At 53.1% G+C, this 27886-nt stretch overlaps 8 protein-coding genes across 8 annotated transcripts; 4 read left to right on the top strand and 4 right to left on the bottom strand.

The window, feature by feature from the left end:
• Nucleotides 1-209: 209 nt before the first annotated feature.
• Nucleotides 210-1517, top strand: Z520_05730 (uncharacterized protein; the record flags this gene model as incomplete). The annotated part of the gene is made up of 1 exon (XM_016776233.1): nt 210-1517. The coding sequence occupies one exon, from the start codon at nt 210-212 to the stop codon at nt 1515-1517; it is 1308 nt and encodes a 435-aa protein (XP_016632552.1).
• A 630-nt stretch (nt 1518-2147) lies between these two features.
• Z520_05729 (uncharacterized protein) lies at nt 2148-3125 on the bottom strand (the record flags this gene model as incomplete). The annotated part of the gene is made up of 1 exon (XM_016776232.1): nt 2148-3125. The coding sequence occupies one exon, from the start codon at nt 3123-3125 to the stop codon at nt 2148-2150; it is 978 nt and encodes a 325-aa protein (XP_016632551.1).
• Nucleotides 3126-4276: 1151 nt separating this feature from the next.
• On the top strand, nt 4277-9205 carry Z520_05728 (uncharacterized protein; the record flags this gene model as incomplete). Its single annotated transcript, XM_016776231.1, has 1 exon — nt 4277-9205. The coding sequence occupies one exon, from the start codon at nt 4277-4279 to the stop codon at nt 9203-9205; it is 4929 nt and encodes a 1642-aa protein (XP_016632550.1).
• A 1037-nt stretch (nt 9206-10242) lies between these two features.
• Z520_05727 (uncharacterized protein) lies at nt 10243-15192 on the top strand (the record flags this gene model as incomplete). The annotated part of the gene is made up of 2 exons (XM_016776230.1): nt 10243-10397; nt 10446-15192. 2 exons carry the CDS (start codon nt 10243-10245, stop codon nt 15190-15192), a joined length of 4902 nt encoding a protein of 1633 aa, XP_016632549.1.
• Nucleotides 15193-17049: 1857 nt separating this feature from the next.
• Nucleotides 17050-19559, bottom strand: Z520_05726 (uncharacterized protein; the record flags this gene model as incomplete). The annotated part of the gene is made up of 2 exons (XM_016776229.1): nt 17050-17136; nt 17190-19559. The coding sequence occupies 2 exons, from the start codon at nt 19557-19559 to the stop codon at nt 17050-17052; spliced, it is 2457 nt and encodes an 818-aa protein (XP_016632548.1).
• Nucleotides 19560-20321: 762 nt separating this feature from the next.
• On the top strand, nt 20322-20893 carry Z520_05725 (uncharacterized protein; the record flags this gene model as incomplete). Its single annotated transcript, XM_016776228.1, has 2 exons — nt 20322-20330; nt 20387-20893. 2 exons carry the CDS (start codon nt 20322-20324, stop codon nt 20891-20893), a joined length of 516 nt encoding a protein of 171 aa, XP_016632547.1.
• Nucleotides 20894-21081: 188 nt separating this feature from the next.
• Z520_05724 (uncharacterized protein) lies at nt 21082-22596 on the bottom strand (the record flags this gene model as incomplete). Its single annotated transcript, XM_016776227.1, has 2 exons — nt 21082-22470; nt 22567-22596. 2 exons carry the CDS (start codon nt 22594-22596, stop codon nt 21082-21084), a joined length of 1419 nt encoding a protein of 472 aa, XP_016632546.1.
• A 613-nt stretch (nt 22597-23209) lies between these two features.
• Z520_05723 (uncharacterized protein) lies at nt 23210-27487 on the bottom strand (the record flags this gene model as incomplete). Its single annotated transcript, XM_016776226.1, has 2 exons — nt 23210-24079; nt 24128-27487. The coding sequence occupies 2 exons, from the start codon at nt 27485-27487 to the stop codon at nt 23210-23212; spliced, it is 4230 nt and encodes a 1409-aa protein (XP_016632545.1).
• Between the last annotated feature and the right edge of the window lie 399 nt (nt 27488-27886).

The raw sequence follows: 27886 nt of genomic DNA, 5'->3' as shown, positions 1-27886 counted from the left end.
TGGTGGGAGCAGTCTGCAGCTGCAGTCGGGTGGGACGACCGTGCGGGAACCCGCCTAAGCCACAATGGTAAAATAGCATAGTCAGGCGCCGCGTTTCAGCTTGGGCTTACCGTGACCTCAACTTCATGGAGGTTCGCCGACTCTTCGACTGTAGAATTCGAACTCTGTTCTCCTGTGTCCATCGTCATCCCTTGCCGCTCCGCAGAACAATGGCGACCTCGTCCGCGCACACTACCCCCACTGTAGGAATCCTGTCCATCGGGGACATGGGCATGGGGGTTGCCCGGCTGCTCCGCCATCACGATCATACGGTCTATACGGTGGCTCAGGGCAGAAGGCAAGTTCCTTCAGATCTCCGTCCCGATGACATTGAACTCTTTGCTGAGCGGTTGCCTTCAAGCCAGCATACCCTTGACCGCATCGAGTCCTCGCAGATCACCACCTTGGAGTCGGATGAACAACTCGTGGCGGAGGCGGACATCATCCTGAGCATCGTGCCTCCTCGCGACGCCGTAGCCACGGCTCGACGGGCGCTGGAGGCCTGCCGCTCGCAGACGGCCATCAAGAGGCGCAGCGAACGACGAGGCACGGCAGCCGTGTCGCAGGCCCCAAGTCTCACGTACATCGACTTGAACGCCATCAGTCCCAAAACCGCCCGGTCCATCGCCGCCATGTTCGCAACGCCGATGTCTCCTGCATCGCCCCGAAAACTGTCCATCTCACGCACCTTCTCGTTCAGCCCGAGGAGGGAATCTGAACCAGAGTTGGATCCCATTTCGGTTGACTTCCTCGACGGCGGCATCATCGGGGGGCCTCCCTCCCTTAAACAGGACAACCAGACCTGGAAAAAACCGTCAGTCGTCATTTCCGGGCCCAAGCACGCCGAACTCCTGACTCCCGCGTTCATCGATCTGTTGAACATGAGAATTCTCGGCCCCAAGATCGGCACGGCCTCGGCCTTGAAGTCCTGCTTCGCCTCCCTGACCAAGGGCATGACGGCGCTGTCCATCTTGTCATTCACCACCGCCCACACGTGCGGCGTGCTCAAGGAACTCCAGGCCCACCTACAAGAGTTCAGCCCGCAACTGCTGGCGGCCGCTCAGGGAGGCTTGGTGAGCATGCCGCCCAAGGCGTACCGCTGGGTGGAAGAAATGCGCCAGATTAATGAGACTTTCGCCGAGGAGGGCGGATTCACCAACGCCGTTCTGTCCTCCAACGCGCCCGGCAACGGCAACGGTAACGAGCATGACCATCAACATAAATCCCCCAACAGTGTGGTCATCGCCACCAGCAACGGAAAGCACGTGTCCGGCGTGTTTGAAGGCATCGCCGAGGTGTACAACCTGGTCGCCAACGACACGATCCTCGGCGAAGAACGAGTCGAGCGTCGCAAAAGAGGCACCAACCCGGAAGACGTGGCCGAGTGCATGAGGGATGGCATTGCGAGGAAGAAAAGAAAGTTGGCAGGCGAGGAGTCAGAGCTGGAGGCCGCCTGGAGGGGGAGTTGGGGTGCCTAAGTCTTTGCCCAAAAATTCCTATTCCTTTCTGGCTTTTCTCTCTCGCGCACTTTTCTTGAAGTCGGCCAAAAGCAAGCTTGAAATATGAGCGCACGAGAGAGACGCAGACAAACATAGAGAACGAAGCAGGAAGAGGTATCGACGTGCCGAATTTCACCTTTACCTTCATCTCTTTCCCCTTTTTCCTTACAAAACCAAAGGCAAAAGCCGGCACCGGTCTCTACACGCTCGTCGAGTTCCGTTCTCCAACAAACAAGGAAAGGATCAATTTCGTTCGTCTGGCTGGAATGTGGAGGATACATAGAAGGATTGCTTGAGATGGCACAAATTGCATCCCATATAGATTGCTACGAATGATGTGAGCAAGGCGCTCCTGGTCTTTAGATACATTGCACCGCGGCTCCTGCTTGGATTTTGAATGCTACTACGACTGTTACGACGACTTCTCCAGAAGGTTCGGACATTTTTGAGGGGCGTAAATGGAATTCATTATTAGTATCGACCTGGTTTTTTGCTAGGAACATGGTGGCATTCTGAGTTCTACCAACTTCGAGAACCTTTTCCCCCCAGCCATTCTTAGAACAAGGCAGCACGTTCGTGTCCACACTTCCTGGTGACGGACAGTCCACTTCATGGGCAATTTGAAACGCAATTTGAAGCCAGATTTGAAGCCAGTGTCGGCACCGGAGCGTGGCAAGCGATGGCCGCGTCCCGCGTTCTCTGAGCATCCCCGCCGGCCGCATATAGTATCGTCATCTTGAAGCCGAGCGTTAGCTGTGTCGTGAGCAAGGGCAAGTCAAAGTCGGTATGGTCGTCTAGATAGTGGTGCATATGCGCCACTGCTGGACCGAAGGGCGACTCAGCGACACTGATTGATAAGCTTGCTTGTTCTTTTCCCTGCCCGTCGAACTTCTGCCATTGCCACAACGTCCACTTCATCCTCACGCGGTAGGCTCGTAATGCAACCTTCAATGGTTCACATGCAGGTGGCTGCTCAAGTTGGGGGAGAAGACCATCGATCCATGCCGTGGCTGAGATAAGGACTGAGACCGCGTAATCCAGTCGGGCTTCCTTCGTCATGGACGAGATTGGCGGATACGGCTGTAGAACATTGAAGATGGCTTCGATGGAATTTAAGAGGTCTCCTTCAAGGTACTCGCCCTTTGCGCGTATTTCACGTCCTAGGCTACGGCAGCAATAGATGTGTCGCATGCATTCCTCCCAGCGTCCGGTCCAGAGACATACAATAGCTATCATCACCGCGGAGAGGACCGTGGACAAAGATGGTTCTCTCTCTTTGAGGATGGCTTGTATGGCCAGGTGCAACTGAATGGCTGACTGTTTGGACAAAGTTGACTGGAGTTCCGGGCTGATGTTCGAAGCTCGAGCCTCGAACAACAGGGTTGTCGAAGCAGCAGAGAGTAAACTATGCCTGACAACATCCAGATGCCATGCAGCTTGTGGAATATAAGATCCGACGATGTTTCGTATTACATCGGCTGGAAAGTCGTCTTCCTCTGGAGTGGTCACCCGGAGCCAGAATTCCAAAGCAACCTGAGCTTCATGTGTCTTATAGGGCGAAGTGAACACGCCGCCAGACAGCAGCATAGCGGATGTAGCCTCTCCGCAAAAGCCACTCGAAGCTGAATTCCCGCAGCGACGATCGGCATCATGGTCGCCCCAAGGGTCAAATATCCAAGGCTTCGGGTTGTCTGCATAACCACCACAGATCTTACCAGCAAGGATGCAACTGCGCGTCTGGTCAGCGAATGAACATGTCCAACGGAGGTCGTTGGCGATACCGTCGACATTGTGGTTTCTCCTCGCTACATTTCAAATGGCGGGCTTTGCAAGTCTTGCATCCAGTCCTTGCCTTTGAGTGCCACGCTTTCCGCCGCCCTTGCAAGACTCGACCGCTCATCACCCTGGTGACTTTTGCTCATCGGCTGATAGAGGAGGCCGTTTGCAGATGGGGGCTCAAGCCTTGATCGGGAGTTTCTACCAAGGTTTCAACTGACGCGGGTCTGTAACTGTCTGATACCGCATGTAGTGTCATAGGATCCGCGCCCAGACAGGACTCTCACCCCTTGCTGTAGGTAGTAAGCTGTGCGGGAGAGGAAATATACATTGCTGGCAAAAGCGGAAGTGGCATGCCTTGCTAGGTATTTATGCTGCAAGGGAGCATTTAAGGCCGCCCACCTTAATAATTGCAGGCGGGTGAGGAGTAGGCCAATCATTAGCAACAAGACCGACCCCCTTGCCTCATAAGCCTACCTATGCTTTCGACGACCTCTGCTTATTCTTAACGAAGTTGATACTGATTGGGGCCGACAAAGCAAGCAAGGGGAAAGCAAGGAGAGATACCGAGTAATAAGAGTGAGGCGCACAGACCAGCGCTGGAGTGACGCGCAGCCGTAGAATGCTCCACTGTAGCGCCAGGTCACGCACGTGACCTAATTCACCAATTGGAGGCCAACATCATCACCTGCGGACTATTCTGGGTGACTACTAATATATTCCACCGACTGCGCTGCACCCAATACCTTTGTCCATTCAAGCAACCTTCCTGCCATTTCTTGCCTATCGAACGACAGGGACTCTTCATCTCTAGATCATATACGAATTTTGAGACGGGACAACCTCAGAACTGTCATCACCATCTCTTCCCTACCTCCACCCTGCGATGGCCTGAGTTCATCACCTGGCCGATATGCAAATCGTTGACCCTCTAAATCCTCTATCCGTCCGTGCAAGACAAGATGCCGCTCAATCCCTTCGAAGAGAGGCGTCATAACCCCCTGGCTCGGACCGCCACACGCAGAACCTCTGCTGGTACTACGGGCAATGAAGACGGCCAGGACTACTGTCGTATTTGCCGTGGCGAAGGCACCAGCACGCAGCCTCTCTACTATCCGTGCAAGTGCTCTGGCAGTATCAAATTCGTCCATCAACAATGCCTCATGGACTGGCTCTCACATTCCCAGAAAAAATACTGCGAGTTATGCAAGACTTCTTTTCGATTCACCAAACTCTACGACCGGTCGATGCCCGCTACGCTTCCGTTTCCCCTCTTTCTGCAAAAACTGGCCCGTCATGGGGCGACCGAGTTTGCTCGCTGGTCACGGTACTTGCTGGTGGGCATGATCTGGACCTGTTGTCTGCCTTGGTGCATCCGACAGATATGGAGAGGTTTGTTCTGGCTTGCTGATGGGAACTGGGTCGATGAGTCGAACCTGCAAGCCACGTCCAATCCATCTTCAAACATGACCGGCACCGTCGCCGGGCCTGAAGCGTCGCTTGCCACTTCCTTGAATTTCACTGTTCCGGAACAGCTTGAAAAGATAAAACTGGTGTTTCCTCCGATGCAGGTTTCCTTGGCTGACATTGCGCGGCTGTTTCTTGGTCAAAGCATGTTCGGCAAGATCCTCCGCTTCATTCTGTCCACCTTCATCCCACGTTTGAGACAAATTGATACGCCCGGACATGGCCAGAATTCCACGGCGGAACTGCCCCCCGCAGCCATGAGACCCCCGTCATTGCTATCCGACGTCCAATTTATTGCGACATGGTCTACTTCTCCTATGGCCAACCACATCACCGTTGATGTGATCGAAGGCCAGTTGATCTGTGTCTTGTTGGTCGCTGCATTCATCCTAGTGTTTCTGATTCGAGAGTGGGTCATCAACCAACAGCCGATCCTGAACATGCCTGACCCGGACGAAAATGCTCAGGCTGATGATGCGAGGCTACGTCTACCACCTAACCTACCCCGCGTTCCTCGTGTTGGCGATAACGTCGCAGATGAACTAGCTGCCATGCAGCAACTCGCAGAACAGTTACCTCACGAGGAAACAGCCCCGCCGAGACCACCATTCAACCAACACCGCATTCCCCCTGTCGGCGATAACATCGCAGATGCGATCGCCGCTCTGGAGCGTCGTGCAGCACGAATGCCCCCAGAGGACCCGACTCCGCCGCCATTATCGCCATTTCGGGCTCTTACGGACGATAATATGGGCATTGAGACGGAACATGAATTTGAGAGACCGATCCTGATGACCAGATCCCAAAGTGCATCAGCCGTTGCCGGCGCAGTTCAGGCTGGCAGGGGAGTTTCTGGGGAAAACGGCGTGCCTACAACTGAACCTTGGAGTCTATCGTTCAGAAGACACAGCGCTGACGACACTGAAGCCAACCATTATCTGCCTCTAGTGCCCCCAAGCCATCCGTTTGTTGATCGTATCAGCGGTGATGAATCTCCGAACGAGCTTGAACATTACTTGTTTTCTGGGGATATCTCTGAACTCTCCCCGGTCGGGCTAATGGACTATCCGGAGCATCAGCTAGTTGGGCAAGAAGGATCTGAATCAGCGGACACATTTAGTCGCAGAGTGTCGTTCGCAGAGGTGTCAGATGTGATTGATGATGCAACACATGGGCTATTGGACTCGAATAACGATAGACCCGGGTCTGATTCGGACGCGCCAGTGATACCCACACCCGAATCGAACGATGCGGATCAACTTCCTCAACCAGGGGGCAACTTACTTGGTGGCGAAGACCAGGAAGTTCTTTTCGACGGTGCAGATCTTGTGCAGCCGGAAGAGGTCCCTGCATCTAATGACGAAGCTGCGCTTGAAGATACAACATTATGGGGGAAGACATCACAGTGGCTCTGGCACACCGAATTTGAGGCTGACGGCCAGCCTCATGCGGATACTGGCGATCCCGCTCGCGCTGAGGACCAAGACGAGGAACGCATTGTAGAGGATGTTCACGCAGAAGCTCCATTTGTACCGGTCCAAAATCGAGACGCTGCACCCGGGTTGGTGCCTCCCGCTGCCATTGACGCACCAGCCGCTGCACCTGCAGAAGCCAGAGAGCCCAACATGCTGTTTGGAGTCGACCTCAACGAACCTAACCCGGACGATGCGGAAGATCTTGATGGCATCCTGGAACTTCTTGGTATGGAAGGACCTATTTTCGGCATGGTCCAGAATGTCATCTTCTCGCTTTTCCTCATCACGGTGACCTTGTCGGCCAGTGTCTGGTGTCCCTACATATGGGGAAAGATTGCACTGTTATTCCTCTCAAGCCCTACCAGCATGTTGGCCAAGGCTCCGCTATTTGTACTGTCACGGACTGCGGATATTGTGGTCGATATCATTTTCTTCGTGGCAGGACTTGCGGGTTTCCTCCTCAACCAGCCTGTAAAGATCATGAAAGCTATTGTGTCTCCAGTTATACCTCGTTTTGGAGGCATTCTCGACACTGGCATGTTGGAAGGCTTTAGCCTCGACCTGAGCCAAAAGAGTGGTATCCGCTTGGAAAAGACACTCTCGGCCGCCGTCCTCAGCCTCAGGCCGGATTTACCAACATTTTCGATGCAGTCACATCGAGCACTCCTCTCTTTCAAAGCTTCCCTACATACAGCGGTCCAGTGGATCGCCTCGGCCCTAATCCAGGGCCAAGCGATGTTGACAATGGACCGCGAGAGCTCTAGCGCCCTGTTGACTTCCTTCTGGTACACGCTGAGGTCGGTTCCTCAATTGTTTGGGAATATCCCTCAGCTCGGTGGATATGCGACCAACCTCCTGCGTTCCGTATTTACGGACCTTGGTGCCTCGCCATCTAGCAATGGAGATGGTATGGATCCTTCCTTGATTCAGTGGGGCACAGAAGACCGGATCCTTACGATTCTGCTCGGATACGCTTTCTTCGCCATTGCTGGAATCGTGTTCCTTGAGATTGCTCATCTCGTCCTCGGCTTGAGGGACGGCGAAAGGGTCGAAGGCTATTTTGCAGATTCCCTTCGCCAAGCTGGTGGTGTGATGAAAGTCATCGTCATCATTGGAATTGAAATGCTGGTCTTTCCCTTGTACTGTGGACTGCTCCTGGACATGGCGCTTCTTCCCCTGTTTGCCAACGCCACCGTTGCTAGCCGCATTGCTTTCCTCATGCGAACTCCTTTGACCGGAATTTTTATACATTGGTTCATCGGCACCTGTTACATGTTTCACTTCGCCCTTTTTGTATCAATATGTCGAAAAATCATGCGAAAAGGCGTCCTGTATTTTATTCGAGATCCTGACGATCCGACGTTTCATCCAGTGCGCGATGTTCTTGAACGACCTGTACCGGCACAACTGGGCAAAATTGCGTTCTCGGCGTTGGTCTATGGTGGCTTGGTCATTGTTTGCCTGGGGGGCGTGGTATGGTCGATAGACTGGTTTGGCGGCGTTCTACCGATCCAATGGTCGACTCCGGAGCCCAGGTTGTCGTTTCCAGTCGACATTATCTTTTACAACTTTCTCCTTCCGTTCGCATTGCGCAGGGCCGAGCCATCGAAAAAGATTTCCGCAATGTATCAATGGTGGTTTCGAGGATGTGCCAGGTTCTTGAGATTGACCAACTTTCTCTTCGGGGAAGAGCGCAAAGAAGAAACGTTCAGTCATCCAAACGGGTTTCCGTGGAGCTTGTTCGCCAAAGACAATGCCGCAGAACCGAAACGTGACGGGCGCTATGTTCGAGCGCCTGCATCCGACTCTGTGCGCATCGCGAAAGGCCGCAGGGTCTTTCTCGAAGTAACAGAAGACAACGTGAGGGTAGATGGCTCACCCGAGTTATTCTTCGCCCCACATGGCAGTAAAAACCCTCAATTCACCAAGGTCTACCTTCCTCCGAACTTCCAAGCTCGGATTACTGCGTTCGTGGTCCTGTTGTGGCTCTTCGCGGCCTTGACTGGTGTCGCGTTCACTGTGGGACCCTTGATAGTCGGTCGCAAATTGACTCGACTCCTCTCGCAAACGAGCCAACCGCCAAACGATCTGTATGCTTTCACAATTGGCATCCACATTTTCGCCGCGATGGGATATGCCATCGCCTACGCCCGGCCGGCTCGAGACTACCTACGACAGAAATTCAGATGGTCGGGAAAGCAGTTCCTCACCTCCGCGCTGCATTTCCTTGGCCTCACATACCTTGGGCTTTTCACCACCATCATTCTCCCCTTTGTTCTGTCTCTGATCGTGGAGCTGTACATCCATATTCCAATCTTCGACCTCCTCGAAGTCCTCAATCACCAAAAGCTCACCGGAGACTCCTCACCCTCCTCATCTTCAACCACCACTCCCTCGGCAGGGACGGCACCCAACAAGACTTTCCCGCCTGCTACAATCTTCATACTCCAGTCCTGGACGATTGGTCTTGTTTTCCTACGCCTGATCTTCCGCATCCTAGGCCACGTCCTCCCACCTACGGTGCGCCCTGCCAGGGCTCTTCGCGGGATTGTGCGCAACGGCATTTTCCATGCTGACGTCGCTCTTGCCTCCCGAGCTTTCGTTCTCCCGGCTGTGATCATCTCTATCACGCTCCTTGTCGTACCTCTCGCCTGCATGAGAGCGATCATCAGCATCTTCCAGATTTCCGACATCGGAAAGCAGATTCGGATGTATCGTTTCGCATATCCGCTTTTCTTGTCCATGATGGTCAACTATGTAGGCTTCTTGTACACAAGGAGGAAACTGGAGAATTGGAGGGTAAAGATTAGGGACGAGGTGTACTTGATTGGCGAGAGGCTACATAATTTCCAGGAACCGAAGCCGAGAGGCAGAAGGGAGGGTGTGTCGAAAGGGCAGGGCAAGGAGCACGCTTGGGGAGAACGGCAGGGCTTTCCAGGTCTTGCATGACAAGAACGTGGCTCGGGGGATATGACTCATGATTCGATATAGAAATAGGAGGTCCACGCATGCGTTATCGAAGACGCGCCTTATGGTCAAGGGGAGGATCTCTCTTTGTTATTCCCGTGTAGGATAGACCCCAAAAACATTCACAGCAACAATACATCCATTACTATTAGATTCTCAGGTGCGCAGCGAGCAGGGGGTGCAGTACGGTGGCGAACGTAGCTCTATAGACACACTACGGTGGGCTACAGGGCATGCTGTGTCGCGCGATGGAGTCCGTAGGCAAAGCCACATTGCCCACAATCCACCATCCACCGTCCCACGCCTGTATGACATGCGCATCCCTCCACCAGTGAGAGCCACACCTTCTTCCCGTCCCGTTGGTTGTCATTGAATTGAGCATGTGCAGAGTTGACATCATTGTCGCCTCTGATCTGGGACAGATATTCACCAAGAATCCATTCTCATCGAAGATACAACTGTCGATCTGACAGCTTAATCTCTGGCTTATCACGAACTCCTCCTGCTTGGTCCCTCGGTTCTTAGGGTCGGCCACCCCTACTTCGCGTCTTCCTGGCGGTGACTGGCTGCCACCGACAGGCCACCGAGCTGCTACGGTCCGCGTCGCAGGTTTTATGCCATTTTGGTGCCGGGTGACGCAGTGGCTGCAACTGCTTGTGCCTCGCAAGCTTGACACGCTGGAACCCCGTGCAAGCCTCACGGTCTCCTCACTCCAGACGTCCTCCACAATTTTTCGAAAGACGGCAATTTAGCTACCACTTACCTGCTCATCCCATCTACTGCTCTTCCTCGGCCATCACCTCACACCACCAGATTCGCTGTGGAATCTTCCTCCCTCTCTGTATCTCCTGTCAGCTTCTCCGTTTCCTGCTGCACTGTTCTTTTTGAACATCGGCATTTGGGTGATACACTTCTTCACCCAACATCGGCCGAATCATCTGTGCTCGGGAAAAAGTTGGCAGCACAATCCGCACCTTTGGTGGGAGCGAGGAGTAATCCTCGAAGGTACATCAGCTGCGATGGCAGTAGTTGAGAATGGAAGACCTATAGAGAGTGTCAAGGACAGACCCAATGGGCACGCCAATGGGCACGCTGTAGGACCGCCTGCACGTCGACCTGCTCACCAACGCTATCGCAGGAGCTGGACCTCCTGGCTATTGAGCTCCTCGGCGAGGTATGTGTCTCAACTAAGTTGTCCAAGATATCTCTAACGCCTATGTAGGCTGGCCATATGGTACTGCCTCCTCACAGTCCTGTTCAGCTGTCCCTCTTCCCGGACTGCCCTCACCGACACCTCTCCGCGAATATGTGGACCGTACCTTTCCGCGAAGGAATACATTCATCCTCATCTGCAACCATATTACGATGGATATGCAGCTCCTTACGTTGCCAAAGCCGAGCCATACGCACACCTGGTGAATAGCCGAGTGGTGCGGCCTGCGTCCAAAATTGCCGTGGTCAACTATAAGAAATATGCCGCTCCCCAGATCGACACTGCGAAGGCGTACTCTCAAGCGCAATGGGACAAGACCGTAATGCCTCAGATCAACCTGGCGCGAGGAAATGCCGTCAGATTCTACGAGAAGAATATAGGCCCTCATGTTGACCAAGCTGTCGCATTTGCTGATCCTTACTACACCCCAGCGCGAGATCAGGCCTACAAAGTGTACCAACAACATCTTCTTCCAGCAATGGAATACTCCCGGCCGCATCTCCATAAAGCATACGATATCTGTCAAGACTTCGTGTTGAACACCGCGTATCCTCTTCTGCGACATGCTTGGGCGGATCTGGTCATATTCATGGATGGCACTTTCTTGCCCTTTGTGAAGGGTCTTTACATCGACAATGTCAGGCCTCAGCTCGTCATGATCAATGAGAGGATTGCCAAGTATCGGGAGAGCCGCCAGTTGAAGGCCGCCATGGACGAGGTGGATAGCACCCAGTCGACCTTCACTGCCTCTTCCACTCCCGGTGCAACCACCGGCATAATGGATGATGTGTATGCTATGTTTGAATCGGAAGACGAAGCAGAATCCTCCTCTACGACCAAGACCCACGAAGCTCAACCGACTGTTCAAGAACGTGCCAAACGGCCCATTGAACATGCCACGGAAGAACAAATTACTGAAGATCTTCAGAGCTGGCAAAAGAAATTTGCTGTTGCCGCTGACAAGGGTAGCGATGACCTTCGAGAACGAGTCACCTCCATCGTCAACAGTCTTGTCAAGAGCGACATTGACGGAGTTGGTCGAGGTCTGGCCAGGGCTTTGGAGAAGACCGCGGAAAATGAGTTGGAGAATGTCAAAACGAAGATAAAGTCCACCGTTGCTTCCATTCCTGACGATGCAAGTGCAGAGACAGTTAAAAAGGCAGCAGAAGACATTCTCGGATCTATCAGATCTTCAGGCGCAGAGATCAAGCAACGTGCCCAGAATGTCCGCAACTGGGCCAAGAACTTTGAACAAGGGTTGATACAAAGACTCGAGGCTGCCTCCGCGTCTACTCTAGAAGTCTTGGACGGGATAAAAGACATCGGGCTCCAAGAAGTCGGAATGCGCTGGGCTTGGATGGAAGGGGTCACCTACAAACACTGGGAGAAGTTTCACGAGGTCCGAAAGACGCTCGATGAATGGAAAATCGAGGTCCAAGACGTTGCCATGAAGAGTCCAGAGGCGGAAGAAGCAATTGCCACGGCTCGACAAATCCTGGAAGAAAGCATGGCAATCACCGAAGATGCAGCGAAAGAACTAGTTAGGCTCAAGAGTGTTGCTCAGTGGAAGTTGAAAGCCCGCGATTCCTCGGATGATTTCGAAACTCGAAGTTTGCCGGCAGAAGTCGTTTCAGCTGCTTCCAGCCTAGTCGCTGAGCTTCAAGGCGCACCCTCAGCAGCTGTGGAATCCGCCAGCTCCCTCCTGGCGCAGGGCAGCGACGCTGCTACCGAAGCGGTGTCGTCCGCATCATCTGCGGCGGTGGGCACCAGTACTGGCACAGTGGAGTCCGCGACGTCCAAAGCCGAGGAGGCTGCAGGTTATGCATTTTCTTCAGTCTCATCACTTTTGGAATCTTCTATAGCGGTGCCTGTTGAATCACTCGAGTCTGATATCAGCGCCACGGCTGGAGAAGCGTACGGGTCTGCATCTTCGGCTGTCATTGGAAGCACCCCTGGGACTGCCGAGTCCATCCTTTCTGACGCCGCGGAGACTGGTTCAGGCTTCCCGGAAGGTGTGAGCGAGTCGGCGAGCTCGGCATCATCGTGGGTCGAATCCATTGCTTCACCATCAACAGATGAGCTCTCCTCAGCAAGCACTGCCGCTGAGGATATTGCCAGCTCAGTTTCGTCCGCTGCAGATTCAGCAACCACTAGAGTGTCGAAAATCTTTGGAGGTGCTATGGCTGCAGAGGTGAAGGGTTCCATACCTATCCTGGACGATATGTTTGACAACAACGAGGAGTCGACATTCTCTGAAAATGTCCAGAGCGTGATCAACCAAGCTGGCGATCGCTATGCAGAGGTTACTCGCGCGGTATCTGAAGCCATGTTCGGAACATCCCAAGGCACAGTGGAAAGCCTCACATCTGTCGCGAGTGAGCAGTATTCCAGCGCTCTATCTGCAGCTTCCAATGTCTTGTATGGCACGCCTACTGGCACGGCTGAAAGCGTCGCAAGCGCCGCATCTGAAAAGTACGAGCAAGCTGTGGCGGCTGCGAGCTCAATCATCTTCGGGACACCGACCCCAGTCACCGAGTCATTGCTTCAACAAGCCAGCTCCCTCTACAGCGAGGCTGTTAGCAGGGCGGAGGACAATTACAACGCCGCAAAGTCGATTGCTTCCCAGCAAATATCTGGCACTCCGAAACCTGTTCATGAGCAAATGTTCTCTTCAATTGAGTCGGCCTATTCTGGTGCTGTGGCTGCCGCGAGCGATAGACTTGAATCTGCTCGAAGTTTAACCTCGAGTGCGCTTCCCCAGACCAATCCTCTCGAATCTGTGTCGTCGATGGCATCGTCAATTTTGCAAGACTCTCTGGCTGCAGCTTCGGCTCAATACTCGAAGGCGAAGGTTGCTGTTGGGGCCACTCCTACACCTGCTCACGCAAGATATCTCCAAGAGGCAAGGAAGAACTATTATGCTGCGGTTGGAATGGCGCACGAGCAGTATGATGACTTTGTAGCAGCGGCTTCGAGTGCGATCTATGGGACACCAACTCCTGCATTGAGCAGCATGTCAAGCGCCGTATCGGTTGGAATTTATGGAACGCCGGTGCCTGCATACCAAAGCCTCCTTGACGCGGCCGCTTCTCAATATTCGGCAGCCTCTTCGGCAGCCGCTTCCAACCTGGACTCGTTCAGCTCATCCTCGGGCACAACTGTTCAGAGCCTATGGGATGAAGCCGTGGCAGCTTATTCCAGTGCTATTGACGCCGCCTCGTCTTCGCTGTCTTCGGCATCCTATGCTGCGAGCACTGCTGTCTACGGCACTCCTGCGCCATACTATCAGACCGCTCTCGAAGCAGCATCGTCACAGTATGAGATTGCTTCCTCGGCAGCTGCTTCCCAAATGTCAGAAATGCTCGAGTCGGCCTCCTCTGCGCTTGGCAAGAAAGAGACCTCTCCCGCACAAAGCGTTCTTGATTCCATCTCGTCACAATATGAGGCAGCCATTTCTGCTGCTTCTTCATCCCTTTCCGCAGCCGGCTATGCGGCGAGCACCGCCATCTACGGCACTCCTGCTCCATACTACCAAAGTGCTTTGGATGCGGCATCATCTCAATACGGTGCGGCATCCTCAGCCGCTGCCTCTCAAATGTCCGCGTTGCTAGACTCGGCCTCCTCGGCCGTGGGCAAAAAGAAGACATCCCCGGCGCAGAGTATACTAAATTCTATCTCTTCGCAATATGATGCTGCCATCGCTGCCGCGTCTTCATCTCTCTCTGCGGCTAGCTACTCGGCAAGCACAGCCGTCTACGGTGCTCCAACGGGTTCTGTTGAATCAATTTCCAGCGTGGCATCTGAAAACTGGCAAGCTCTCATCGCCAAGGCCAGCGAACAAATTTACAGCACGCCGAAGCCTTTCTACGAAGATTTTGCTACCCAAGCTGGAGAATATTCCGCTCAGGTGACGGACTTTGCGAACGATCAATATGTCGTCATCCAATCCTATGTCTCAGAGCTCATAGTTGGCAAGGAGCCCGACTTCACTGAGTCAGTCATGAGTCGCCTCAGCTCCGCCTACTATACGGGCTACAGCTCGGCTTCCAGCTTGGCGAGCGAAGCGTACGACTCCGCGTCATCCATGGCCTCTTCTGCCTCGTCCGTTGCCGCATCCTATTTCACCCCTCCCCCCGAGGTCTCCTCCATTTTGGATTCAGTGACAGGACAACTGAATGCCGCTGTCGACGCAGCCAGTGCACAGATTTACGGCACACCAAAGGGAACCATCGAGCAGGCAACTTCTGCTGTTGCCGACAGTTACTCCTCCGCGAGCGCGGCAGTGAGTGAAGCTATCTATGGCACTCCCGTTGGCTACGTGGAGGCCGCGTCGTCCTCATTTGCAGACTTGGCAAAGAGCGCCCAGGATGCTGTGAGCGTCGCCATCTACGGAACGCCCACAGGTACAGCTGAGTCTTTGACCAGCGCTGCGGCTGACACATACGCGTCTGCATCATCCATTGTGTCCGAGAACGCCGCGGCGGCGGCTTCTGCAATAAGCGATACTGTCGAGAGCCTTACCGCCAAGGTCTCGACAGCGATCTATGGACCCGAACAGAGTTACACGGAAAGCATCAACTCACAGATCCTCGAAGCTGTGGCCAGTGCCAATAGCAGGATTGCCGCCATGGCAAGTGGAGTCGGTGAAGGGGCGACGGGCGTGGCGAGTGCCGTGAGTGAAAGCGTGGAGAGCATAGCCAGCGCAGTGAGTGAGTCGGCGAGCAGCGCGACAAAGTACGTCAAGGACGAGTTGTGAGTAAATCAGCAAGTCGAAGGGAGATAGGAGCAAGTTTCAGGGACAAGGCACAAGCGCAGGAGAGGGAACGGACGAAACACGACATGATGAAAGCGATGTTAAGAACGACGAGGATGGTGTTTCCTCCTTCGACCCCAGACCAAAAAGGTATCTATCCATCTATTTTGGCACAAAGCCAAAACCCCCCAAAACTCGAATCCGACCAAGTGTTGAAGAGCGCTCGAGGCTAATGATGAGGCCGTTGGGCTACGCTGGAGCCGGAGAGAGGCGTGCGTCTACCGAGTAAATTGAGGCTGGTAATGATCTCTCTTTGCGTGGCTCTCTTTGGGAGTCGGTATGGATGTGTGGATGGATGGATGGCTGGCATGTCTTTTTTTTCGGCGTTTGATACTTGCCCCAATTGTTGTATTGAAATGATACCACCTTTTCCCCGCCCTGTCCATCGCGCAATCCGATCTTTCGTCTCTGGATCGAATATACATCATATCATACCAAACACAATCACCCCGGTTTCCTACCTACCTACCTACATATAGGTACCTATAGGTACCTAGGTAGGTACCCAACGGTATCTCACATGAAATTCCCATTTGCCGTGTATACCTAGGTATTTCCTTGCCCCCCTTCATTGCCTCACCACTTTGCCACCTACCATACCTAGCATACCTGCTTCGTAGGTCCCTAGGTATTTAGGAACAAATGTGAGGCGTTTGCTGTTTTGTGTATTGGGGTAATATATTACTATGGCGAGAGTATTAGTCGATGGTCCGTCCATTTTTGGGACTGATGACTGATCATTTATTTAATATCAAGAATGATTAATGATTGATTTCGATCAAGTAACATAGGGTTTCTAGGACTCTTAGGTCTGTAGGTTGCCCCCAAGGTACACAAGAGGGCCATGTAGGTAGGTACATAACATCCAGAGACCCCTCGCAGAGCTTTGCGAGCTGTTACGCGTTGGCGTCTGGTGTCCGTGTCGGTGTCCATATCTGTGTCTCCGACCCGACGGCCAACTGTGACTGGAACTGTGAATATCGTGTGTCGCTATGCTAATCCATGCGTCGTCCGCCATACCATATCAAACCAAACCAAACCCATGGCATGCCATGCCCATGCCGGCCAACCGGGGCTCCATTTTCATTGTTCACTCCCGTAAAATGCAGCAAGACGCTCGAGCTTCCAATCCCTCGCAATCAATATCCGTAAACCATAACTCCAAAGAATGCGCTCAAACCATTGGAATGCACATTGCTCAGCCCGGCCCGTTCAGAGAGCACAAGTGCAAGCCAAACACACGCCTCCCAGTCCATGAAACAAAGTCAGACAAGGCGTCGACGGGCGTCCTTTGCTCGGTGAACCAAAAACCCCCTACCAGAACGTCCGAAAGCAAAAGAAGAATCTCAGAACCGGCTCTGAAAAGTACTCTCTCTGTAGAGGTCAACAGGCTCCGCATGCTCTCTAAGAGGAAATGCTGCGGTCTGAGAGCTGGGTCGCTTTTCACTGCCGACAAAGGCGTCCTGCCCATTCCTTTTCTTTGCTTTCGTGTCAACAAACGTGTCGTGGCATCTTTAATCCAAACCCTTCTGGTCCATTGAATGCATCCATTCGGGGACCGTCCGGTAGATATTAAGATGGTATACACAAATGTAGGTGGCGCTCACTGAAGCAACATGGGAGGTGTTTCTCTGAATGATGATCGGAACATCTGTTGAAAATCCATAGAACATCATTGCGAGTCTGACGACGAGCAGGGTCCGCTGAGCCAGAGAGAACCTTGCTTCAGGCTGTCATCTCATCGTCCTTCGTAAAGCAGGTGGAGCTCGCTGGGGACGGAAAGATGTACCCGGATCATCATCACTCCATGTCTTCATCCACATCGTCATCATATTCGTCTTCATCATCGTTGAGACTCTCCATTGCGTCTTTGATGAACTGAGCAGCCTGAATTCCATGTTAGTCAACACTTGAGCCATGAGCAACTGGTAAAGACACACCTTTGGATCCAAGTTCAACGCCATGGTGAAGGCTTTCACAGCATTGCCTTTATCTTTCAAGGTCTTGTACAGGCGTCCCATGAGAAACCACACATTCGCCTCATCCGGCACCACATCCCTCAATATCATCAATTCCGCTAGCGCTTCCCTCGGACGCCCTAAGCTCATCAGGCACCTTGCTTTCTTGAACCGGCTCAAGGCCGATTGAGGCGCGAGGCTGCATGCACGAGTGTACATAAGGAGTGCGTCTTCTGGATGTTCTTGTTTTTCAAGGACGAGGCCGATACAACATATCAACACTGCGTTGGTGGGATTAATCTTTGCTGCCGTTCGGTAATGCTGCTCCGCAATATTCCACTTGCCCAGTTTCTCGTAAACTTTTCCTAAACCGTACCATGCGTTGTAATGTCTGCCATCTGCGGCAATCGCTGCTCGGTAGGCTTCAAGTGCTTTCTCGAATTCCTCATTGGCGATGTACTCATGCCCCTGGAGCGTGAACCCGTACGCGAATTGTGAGTCGAGTTGGGTGGAGCGCTTGAAGCATTTCAATGCTTGCTCATGTTCACGTTGGAGAGAGAAGGAGTTTCCGATCGCGCACCATGCTTGAGGTGATAATCGGTCAATTTCGATAAGCTCGTGCGCCAGGTAGGCAAGTTCAATCTCTGATTTCAAGTGCCAGAGGACTGTCGAGTAGACTTCCATATCCTCGAGGCGAGTGGGCGCAAGCTGATGTACGCGAATGAAGAATTTCTCAGCCTCGATGTAAGAAGCCTGTTCGTAGTAGGCTTTGGCAATTTGACTTAAGACAAAAGGCGTTTCACGTTGTGACGAAGGAAGAGCATTGTATATCTGAATGGCGGTTTGACAGTCATAGTTGGCAAGGCAGAGCTGCGCAGAAGCAATTCGCCCACAAAGATCCAAGAGAGTTTGGAGCGCTTCTAGTTCCCTATCCGCAGTCGAGGGTGCTCGTGATTTGTTGTTTGGGATAGGTGGTACTGGAGGAGGAGCGATTGCATTGGCAGCATTTTTCTGTTCTTTGGCGTCCAGGTCCATTTGATCTGCCGACCCGGTCCTCGTTCTATTGCCACTCACGACTCTTCCGACGGTGGATGCATTTGCTGTCCTGCCCTTCGGCACTGGGGCCTTCGCTTTCTTGATATCTCGTCCTTCTCGTAAACCGAGCGTGTTTGCCAGGGACGAAATCTTGCTCCCGGCTGTGCTACTCGCACTAGGTGGTCTTGTTGTGTTGAGCAACCGGTTACTTCTTCTCGTTCCTTCGGCAATACTTGAAGACGCAGCATGAGACGATGTTGGAGCAAGCTGGCCCGAAACCGTTCTCTTAGAAGGTGCTGCCGGTAGTGGCTGCGGAGGAGGATCTTGTAAGACAGTGGTAGAATCATCCGATGCACCTTTTGCTTTTGCTCTCATCCTGGTCGATCCTGGCTTCCACCTAGGTGGAGGATCTGCATGTGTTTCCGTCAAGCCCTTTGCTTTTCTGATTGGTGCCGGCGGCGGTTCGTGATTTTGGTTGTTGAGTGGAGCGCCGTGAAGGACACCTTCTTCCCCTTCGGCCTCTGTTGACGGAGTGGCGAGACCTTCCTCGTCCAAGATCGTGCTGACCGTATTAACGCTCATTTTGCTGCCATTGAGCTTTTCCCATAGTACAGGGTGCCCGGGCGGGTGCTGCGTGCTTGACTTTTGCGTCGAGACAAAAGGATCTGATGGTGCTTGCGAAACCGCACCCGACCCCTTCTCGGTCGGTGCGTTTTCAATCCTTGCGCTCTGCTGTTGCGCAGAATGCGTCGCTGCCACCATCTCATTGTTCAACTTGTAAATGTTGGGCACACTAATTTTCGCTCCAGTGTCGCATAACCCCGTAAACGCATCCCACATGAATGGATTCAGTTTCAAAGCGGCGGCCCAACACTCGACAGCCTGGTTCAGATTCTTATTTGCCTTCCAGAGCTTCCCTTTGAGGCATAAGACGGCCGCGGCATCAGGGAGATGCTGGCGTCTCAGCTCATTGTGTTGACCCCATGTGTTTCTGTTTTGCCAGAGGTTTTTGCACTTTTCCAACGCAGTGAGACCTTCGACAATTCGACCGAGTTCGAGGGACGACTGGGCGAAAACGTAGCTGCATCCTAAATGGGTACCTTTTACAGCTGCGGCGCGTGAAGTGTCCCATGCGGCTTTCAGGAACCCTGATTGAAATTGGCAGTATGCGAGCAAGTAGGCAGCTTCGGGGGAGCGAGGTTCGTAGGCGACGAGGCGGGAAGCGAGAAAGAGGGCGTTTCTGAGCAGGTTGTTGTCGAGGTGGTAGTAGATTAGTTGGCGGAGCTGAGCGGCAATATGAGGTTGTGCAGGTGCCATGATGAGACCGGGCGATGACTCGATCGAACCGAGACAAGCTGGAGAATATTGTCGGGGGATGAATTACGTCTGGGGGCTTGTAAGGGAACGCGGTTGAGAGGTCATGGATTCAAGACCCCCCAGAGGCTGGTGTGTGACCCAAAACAAATGCGCCACCCACCGTGTAGGTGCAGAGCGTGTGGTCAATTATTAATGCATGGAAGGCAGTGAGTAGCAGGTAAAGGTGCTGGATGCCAGCAGAAACAGGTATAAGGAGGGTGAAGTGAAGATGTCTGGTGTGGGTGAGTATCAATAGAATTAGAATGCGGGCGGTTACTTGTGAGAGATGCTGGTCACGGTGTTGTGGTTCTGTTTGCAGTGCAGATGCAGCGCAGATGCAGGTGAATGGCAAATGCTCTCGAGGGCCGGGCCACTGACTGCCACTGACTGCCACCCACTGCCACTTCCTAGGTACTAGTAGGCCCGGCAAAACTGTGGCTGGAACCCACTGCACTCCACGTCCATCCTCCATCGTGGCTGCGGCGGGGAACTTTCACAATTTCTTCATCTCTACGAGGTACCAACTGTCCACCTTTCGTGTTTCCTTGACTCTACTCGGTACTGCCGAGTGAGACCTACTGCAGGCCAGTAGAGAATCTATACGCTGCGCCCTCCAGTCACTTCCCATACATACTCGGTATTGAGCACATCCTTGCAGCCGCGCACATTCTCCCAACCACCTGCCACCTACCTGCCTCATATACCTCATTTACCTCATCAGCCATGGCCCAGGTGAGTGGGAGTCCCTCGTCAATGATTTGATCTCACTGACTGTGCCTTCTGAATAGAAAGCTGCCAAATCTCTCGCCACCCGCAACACTGCCCGCCTCCGACAAACGCACCTCGTGACCCTCTCAATCCATATCCTGTTCCTCTTCCTGAAATTTACGCTTCGCCGCTCTTTGTCCTTATGGCTTTACCTCCTTCTAAGCGCTCCGGCCTTACTCCTCGAGCTATATCTAGACATCCTCGCCCGTCCGACATATCATCCGAACGGCGACTTGAAGAAGGCAGGCGAGGACCTAGATGCGAAAGGCCTGACCGAGTTCATGTGGGACATTCTGTACTGGACCTGGATTAATCTCGTCGTAGTTCTGATCTTTGGAAATCGCGGCTGGTGGCTCTATTTGATCGTTCCTGCATATGCTGTATATTGCCTTGTTGGAGCTGCGAGGGGTGTGAAGGGGATGATGGGAGGACTTGCCGGAGGAGGCGCAGAGGGCGATGACATGGCACAAAGTAAGAGACAGACAAAAATGGAGAAAAGAGGAGGGCAAAAAGTCAAGTATCGCTAAACAAGAAAAGAAATGTTTTCAGCCATGGTACAGCCTCTGCCAAAACTGCGGTCATGTTCCAATCCCACCGCTCAATATGCGCCGTCCATCCTCCAGTTGTCTGCCGTTCCATATCGCTCCGAAGTGCCCTTCCTACACGCATCCACCCACCCATGAGTCCTTCTGCAATGATCCAGCAAGACGACATCTCACCTCTCATCACTCACCTTGTCGAACCATCTGGCCAGTCCCACCGTCCCATACAGCTCCTTCCACTTCTCCCCTAGCTCGTCATCCTCTTCCACATACTCTCCCACAAATTCGGCCGTCTCATTTGCTTTCTTTCCCACACTTTCCTTCACTTTTTCGGCCGCCTCCTCAATCTTCTCCGACGCCCGCGCCATTGCAAGATTGTAGTATTCGACACTGGCTTTTGCTTTTTCTGCAAGGCGTTTCGCACTTGCTTCGCGACGCTTTTTGTAGCGTCCGAGAATGATGGACACGAGGTAGTAGGCTTTGACGAGGAAGCGTTGGATGATTTGCTTCACAAGCATAGTGATCCCATGGGAGAAGAACGCCCTCAATACCTCAACATGCAAGCCTTCATACAGGGCGCTGATACCCTCGGTCTGCGCAATGGTGAGGACAGTGCTGAAGATTGTTGCTCGTGCCGCTTTTCTAGTCTCTTCCCGCTTGAAGTCTTTGCTGATAGTCTCTTTTTCGTCCTGATCCTCTTTCTGCGAGGAAGCGCCGCCGGCCTGCAAGCGCGACTTCGCAAGGCTGAAAGGGTACGTGATGGAAGAGGCACAAGCTTTGCTAATCGCGGACAGCAGGAATGTGAGGCTCGGCGGTGGATTGTGTCTTTTGTCTCTGCGGAGGAGAATCTTTTTGAGTGTTTCGAACAGAAAGAAAGTAATGGTCGGATTGAGTGTGAGGACCAAACTCGCAGAATAGCCGGACCAGAATCCCAAAGGACCCTTCTCCGAGAGGATGTCTTTGGCGATCTGTCGGGCTGTGGGCGTCCGCGTCTGTGTCGTCGTAGCGGACTCTTGTCCCTCTCCTTCCGACGCCATCAGCAGCGCCGCAGCTTGTTTCCTGGTAACTATGTTCGAAATCGGGGTTGTTGCCAACTTGGTGAAACTCCCTGCAATGAATCCAACAGCCAACTCTTCCAACGCAGGCAGACTGACTTTCTTGCCGCCATTCAACTTCGTATGCTTGGCGATCCGCCGATCTCTCAAGAACGAATATAACAAGAAGAACAAAAATGAATCCGCAATTGTCTTGCCCGTGTCTTGCAGCAGGCCTGTGTATAATCCTGCGATCCCGCCCTCGTTATGGTAAATTTTCTGGAGGCCATCGAAGAATCCTTTGTACTCCTCCTGAGCAGGACGCGACTGGTCTTTGCGGAGTTGGCGCTGTATCTGGAGCCGCGTTATTATGAGGTCAACTGGGTAGAGCGCTGCATTGGAGATGGCGGCGCCAAAGGAGCCCGAGAGGGCGTGGCCCAGGGCTTCCAGGGCATGTGATCTCGGTGGTCGTGCAGACGAGCGAACAGCATCTTCTTCTTGGATCAGATGGAAGAGTTCAAAGGCGTCCTGCAGTAGAAATTACATGGGTTAGCCTTTTGCTCCATATAGAGAGAAAAGGGGGAGCGAGGAAGCCTGGGCAGGGGAAGTGACCAGCGGACATACGAGTTGGCTATTGTACACAAAGTTCGCCATGGTCACCATGTAAAACTCGTCTGCACCATAGCGTTGAAGAAGAGTAACTAGTTGACGGTATGTGAGGACGAGAGAGAGAAGACACTAGGAACCCTGGATGGATGAAGGTGGAATGTTGGGATCGTCCCTCGGTGAGCGATTGAGCAATGATGTTATGTCGGCTCTGTATTACCCCACACTTTGTCGCGCATCGCCAGCCATCCAGTCATTCAGCCATTCAGCCATTCTCAGTCCAACGCCGACTCCTTGTCACGTGTAAGGCTGGGTAGCTGCTCGCTGGGTAGTTTGATACACCGCGAGGCTGACAGCAACACACTCCGTACCAGCAAGATATACAGACAAGGTCCAAGCACCGGGAAGAATATACATTGGAAGCTAACGATAATGCCCTCAGCTATCCATAGCGCTCTGAGGGTATTTTATTGAACGAAAATCACACATGAAGAATTCCCCAAGCCCACCAAATCTCGCTCCTTTGTCGTCTTGAAGCATCGCACATTGGGGTTCTGCACCCACCCCCATTTGATTCCAAGCTCTGTCACATGTTAACGCCGCCTTTCTTTGTCATGTCATCATAAGCCGCTGTCTCCAAGGTGGTTCATCTGAGGCCTCTCTAAGCCCTCATACTCGTCCGACGCCTTAGGCCATTCTCCGCTGCCTGAAGTTCTCTGGCAAACCTTTCGTCTGCATTCACATCGCTTTCTCCGCCTGTGCTTCCTCTGCTCACAGGTCGAGCAGAAGCTTCCAGGGACGCACTACGTCTGCTGGTCATGATGCCCGCCATTTGGTGTGTGGTCCCCGAAGTGTTGCTTGATGACCGCTCGCTCTTGATACTCGTCACCATCGTGTGTGCGCTCGCAGCACTCGATGCGCGTCGATCGTTCCTTTGCGTCTTTGGATACGGTTTGCTGGGCGATCTTTTATCTTCGGGCGTGTATCTTTCCACATGCTTGGGTTGTCGAGAAGACTGTCTCGATCCAGGCGTCCAAGCGTGAGGGCCAGAAAAATCACCGTTCACAGGTGCACCATTTTGACTCGTATTCGGGGTGGAAAGATTGTTGTTTTGTTTCAAAGAGCTCGTATCGGCCGGTCCTACATTTGGGTCATGCTCACTTTTAATGAGTGCTGCTTCTTCCTCCAGACTCTCCAAGGCGGGATCCGTAGATCCTGTTGTTTGTCCGACTCCATTCGTCATGAGAACATCTCCGTCGACGTGTGTGTCATCGTCAGCAGGGCTCCCATTGTTCAAAGGTCCCTGAATTTGAAATGCTTCTTCATCAACATCATTGGTCAACTGAGAGGCGTCGCCGTTCGTCAGCGCAGGGTCAATCAAGTCTTCCAGGTTGTCAATCTCCGGTTCTGTTTGTTTAGTCTCCTCATTGGCGTGTGCGGCGCGTTTTGCATTCGTGGATCCCCGGGGCTTCGACGGCTCTGCTACTTTCGCGGGGTCGATACGCCCATATTGATCGTGTACACATCGACGCTAGGCCTTGTCAGTAGGAGACAAGTTTGCCATGTCAGAAACGCTTACCTTGCTCTTCCTGCAGTCGTCACAGGCTTTGCTCCGACTTTTCTTCGAGGATGACTGAGGGTCAGACTGCGTAACTTCCGATCCAACACCGTCGGATATCCGTGCTTCTGGAGAGACAGCATCACCCAAAGTGCCATTGGCGAACGCCGCAGCACCCGCTAAGGAATGGTGATCGGCACTAGAGAAACTCCTTGGCCGAATCTCTGGCGTTCGGCGAGGCGTTTCACCACCCGACTTATGTCGACATTTGATGCGGCGTTTCCGGCAAGGTTCACAGGCAACTCTCAATCCGTTCCCTTTGGGTCCGCCTTTGGCGGGGGATGTTTGCGCCTTAGCTGGCGTCTGAGCACGTGTTTGAGCCTGTGCTTGCGCATGGACTTGTGCCTGTGCCGCCTGAGCCTGAGCCTGAGCCTGCGCTTGCGCAACTCTTCGAGACGAACTTCTTTCTCCAGGCAAACGAAATGTCTCGGGCTTCTTCATCTTTTCCGCCTGTCCCGTCTCTGAAATATCATCCGAATGAACCCAATCTGGCGCGGTGGTGTTACCGATCTTCCATGCACACCATACTGCGAAGGTCTTGATCAACTCGAGCGGTTCGCCATGTCCCTTGGGTATAGACGCCTTCACAGCTTCAACTTGCTTCTTGGTGATATCTGGCACTGGCAGACCTGCATCTATTCGAGCTGTCCGATACAGAAAATCTCGTAGTGCTGGCCATCCGTTCACCTCGGACTTCGGGTAATACCTGGAATTGTAAGCTGGATCACCAGGCTCTGCTGGACTTTCAGACTCTCCGACTTCGTGCCAAATCGGATTTGCTCGCAGGAACACACAGTCAGGGTCATCGCGGAACTCAGTCAACACCTCTTCCGGTAGCGGATCTTCGTCGAGGTATTTAATCAAAGCATACCACATGACTTTCTGGAAATACGGATAGCGGAACTTGGGTGCCACCTTGGTCGCCTTCTCAATGCCCACAACTTTGAGCTGCATCTCGTAGTCCAGACGAGTCAAATAGTTGCCGCCAATCACCAAGCTGTCTTCTGGGGTCCAAACAGAGTGAATCCAACCCGCAGGAATGAAAGCCGTGTCTCCCTCGTGAAGGTCGACTCTTGTACAGTTGCCACCACAGAGATCTCCCAGCCAAGTCTCATTTTGTGAGTCTGAGTTACACCATTCTTCATACTTCTTCAGGTATTTGTCTTCCGGCGGTATGAAGAAGAATGTCTTCGTCCCTCGCAAGATGTGGTAGTACACAGAAGAGCCTCCGAAATCAATATGGAAGTCGGTGTAGCTATCGGCAACAGACATCAGGCAATAGAACGATACTGGCCTCTTTTTCAGCCGGGTATCAGCATCAGCCTCCCAAACATGGTCGTCCAGATCGAGGTCTCGAACTACTTTGGGCCGCCGGATAAGTCTGCCAAGTGGACTGTGTGAAACTTCGAGGCTGATAACATTTCGAACGGGCTTTTCGCCTTCGAGCTCATAGTAGTCTGCCCATTGTTGGAGCGTGAAATAGCCCTTGGTCTCTTGAGACTTGACATCGATCACAGGCACAGACTCCTCAAGACCATAGAGTTCGGCAACTTTTCGAACCGTCAAGTCGCGTGGAATCACCATATCCAGTAAGTCCTGGTCACAATCAATGACCTCCTCTTCCTCAAGCTCCAGCTGAGGCGCGGTATCAGAACCTGCTTCTGCCCCGGCGCTGTCGATGAGTGTGAAGGTTGAGGAGTCCTTGGCAGGAAGAGTCGCGTCGCGTTCGACTGGTACAGGCCGTACACCAAATCGAGGATTCCAGTCGGCTGGTACCACAAAGGGTCGTTTGAATCCCTCAAAGCTTTCCATGAACTCCATTGTAAGCAATTCTGGCCGGATTCGAGCGAAATCATCTGGTAGGATGTTCATCTTGCCTTCTTTGAGCGGCTGGATATAGTGATGTGTCGACGTCTCCACAGATGACTTTACCACACCCTGGTTGAGGCCGGCATAGTCAATGGCAGTCCTGGGACGGGACGACTTTCGCACGTATGTGGTTTGCCCATGTATAGGTTCGCAGTCTTTGCAAATATACTTGTCGACGCTCCTTGCTTCTGCCTTTGTTTTGAACCCAGCGCATTCTGCATGAAACCAACGTTTGCAAGCGTCACAACTGATCCAGAATGTGGAGGTAGGTTCTTCTTCTACTGTATCCAGTTGTAGACGCTGGCATGCCGCGCAAACCTCGGCTTGTTGCTCTGGCTTGATTCGACGCTGCTTCTTGGGCGGTGGCTCCGCCTCGACAACTGGAGGCTCAGGTGGTTCTTCAGATACCGGCGGTAGAGCATCAACACTGACGTGAGGTCCTCCAGTCCCTCCTGTTCGAGGATCCGGAGCGTTTCCATTATACGCTTCGTTGTGTATCGACTCGGAATCCTCTGCCATTGAAAGATCCCTCGCATTGGACACCTCTTCAGACATGTGCTGTTCTCTGGACCGACTCTTCAAGCTCTGATGTAACTGTGCGGCCGGGCTCCGTTGCAGGTTCCGTAGCTTCGAAGGGGACTGGGGAGAGGTGGGGGACGTGGACAGCGGGTACTCAGGCATCGTGTCAAGCCTGGGGGTAATGGTATGATTTTTGAAATTGACCTCGTTCTTCAGCTCAAGTAATAGAAGGGCATCTTCATGGGCCACATCGGGTGTACCATTGTAGCCACCGCTGGTTTTTGGTCTCTCTTCGCGCGGTGACCACTCGAGGCTGGGTAGTCGCTCGGATTTGATGCGTTTCGCCGGTGGACCATTTGAGGGACCCTCGTGACTATAGCGACGGGTATAGGAGGTGGAAGGGCGGGTGGCATTGTATGAGCTTCCCTTGGGAAGAGAAGAGATGGTTGCGCTAGCCAAAACGGGGCTCGTTGCAATTGCGGCGGTCGCAAGGTCATCGATCGTAGAGCCGGAGCGCGTATGTCCCTTTCCATGAAGACGTGGATTGCCTTGCAGGAAGCCGGAGGTAGGATGGGCTCCTCTAGTCGCCCAGTCCAGCGACCCAACTCTAGAGCGCCCATAATTTGTACTCGCGCCACCTTTTATCTTGCCCGCAACGTGGGCGGCGCCGTCTTGATCGTAGTATAGGTGATCTGGTTGTAGGGTGGATTCATTGTTCCCGAGTGCTCCAATATCAGAGAGACCAAGTCCTCGTAATGAGTAGCCGCTTTCGGGTGAATACCGCAGAGGTAGTGAGGAGGCGTCGAGGGTAGCGGATTCGAAAGTGGGATCAGGGGAAAGGCGCTCGATGAGGTCGGCAGAAGGACGTACAGGGCTCGCACCCCGGGGGCCTGCCAGATCGCGGCTGCGGCGCCAAACGGTCGAGGTAGGCATACTCACCGTCGAGGGGAGTGAACGGTCACAGTCGTGGTCGAGGTTGAACTGGTTGCGGAGGCGGGGTTGGCGAGTCGAGAGGCGAGTTAGCTGTGAGACGGAGGGCGACAGGAGGATGGCTACATTGGTGAACAAGCTGGATTGACCTCCGACAGGAGGCCGCACGCAGTGAGAAAAGAATTGAGAGTCGTCGGGTGGGCGGCGAGGAGTTGTCACGGTCGAGGTGGTTGTTCGGAGCAGGGTCGAGGTAGAACGCAGACAGACGGGAGTCGATTGTGACAATACGGCGCGTATCGAGAATTACCAGGCAATTTTACAGCATCGCAATTTCTCCCTGCGCCGCGCACCTCTCAACATCACATTTCTCTTTATACTTGTGATTCCTCTGTTTGCTATACC

The sequence above is a fragment of the Fonsecaea multimorphosa genome (assembly GCF_000836435.1).
Source record: "Fonsecaea multimorphosa CBS 102226 unplaced genomic scaffold supercont1.10, whole genome shotgun sequence".
Lineage (NCBI taxonomy): Eukaryota > Fungi > Ascomycota > Eurotiomycetes > Chaetothyriales > Herpotrichiellaceae > Fonsecaea > Fonsecaea multimorphosa.
Note: the sequence above shows the minus strand (reverse complement) of the source record. Positions and strands in the feature narration are given on the sequence as shown.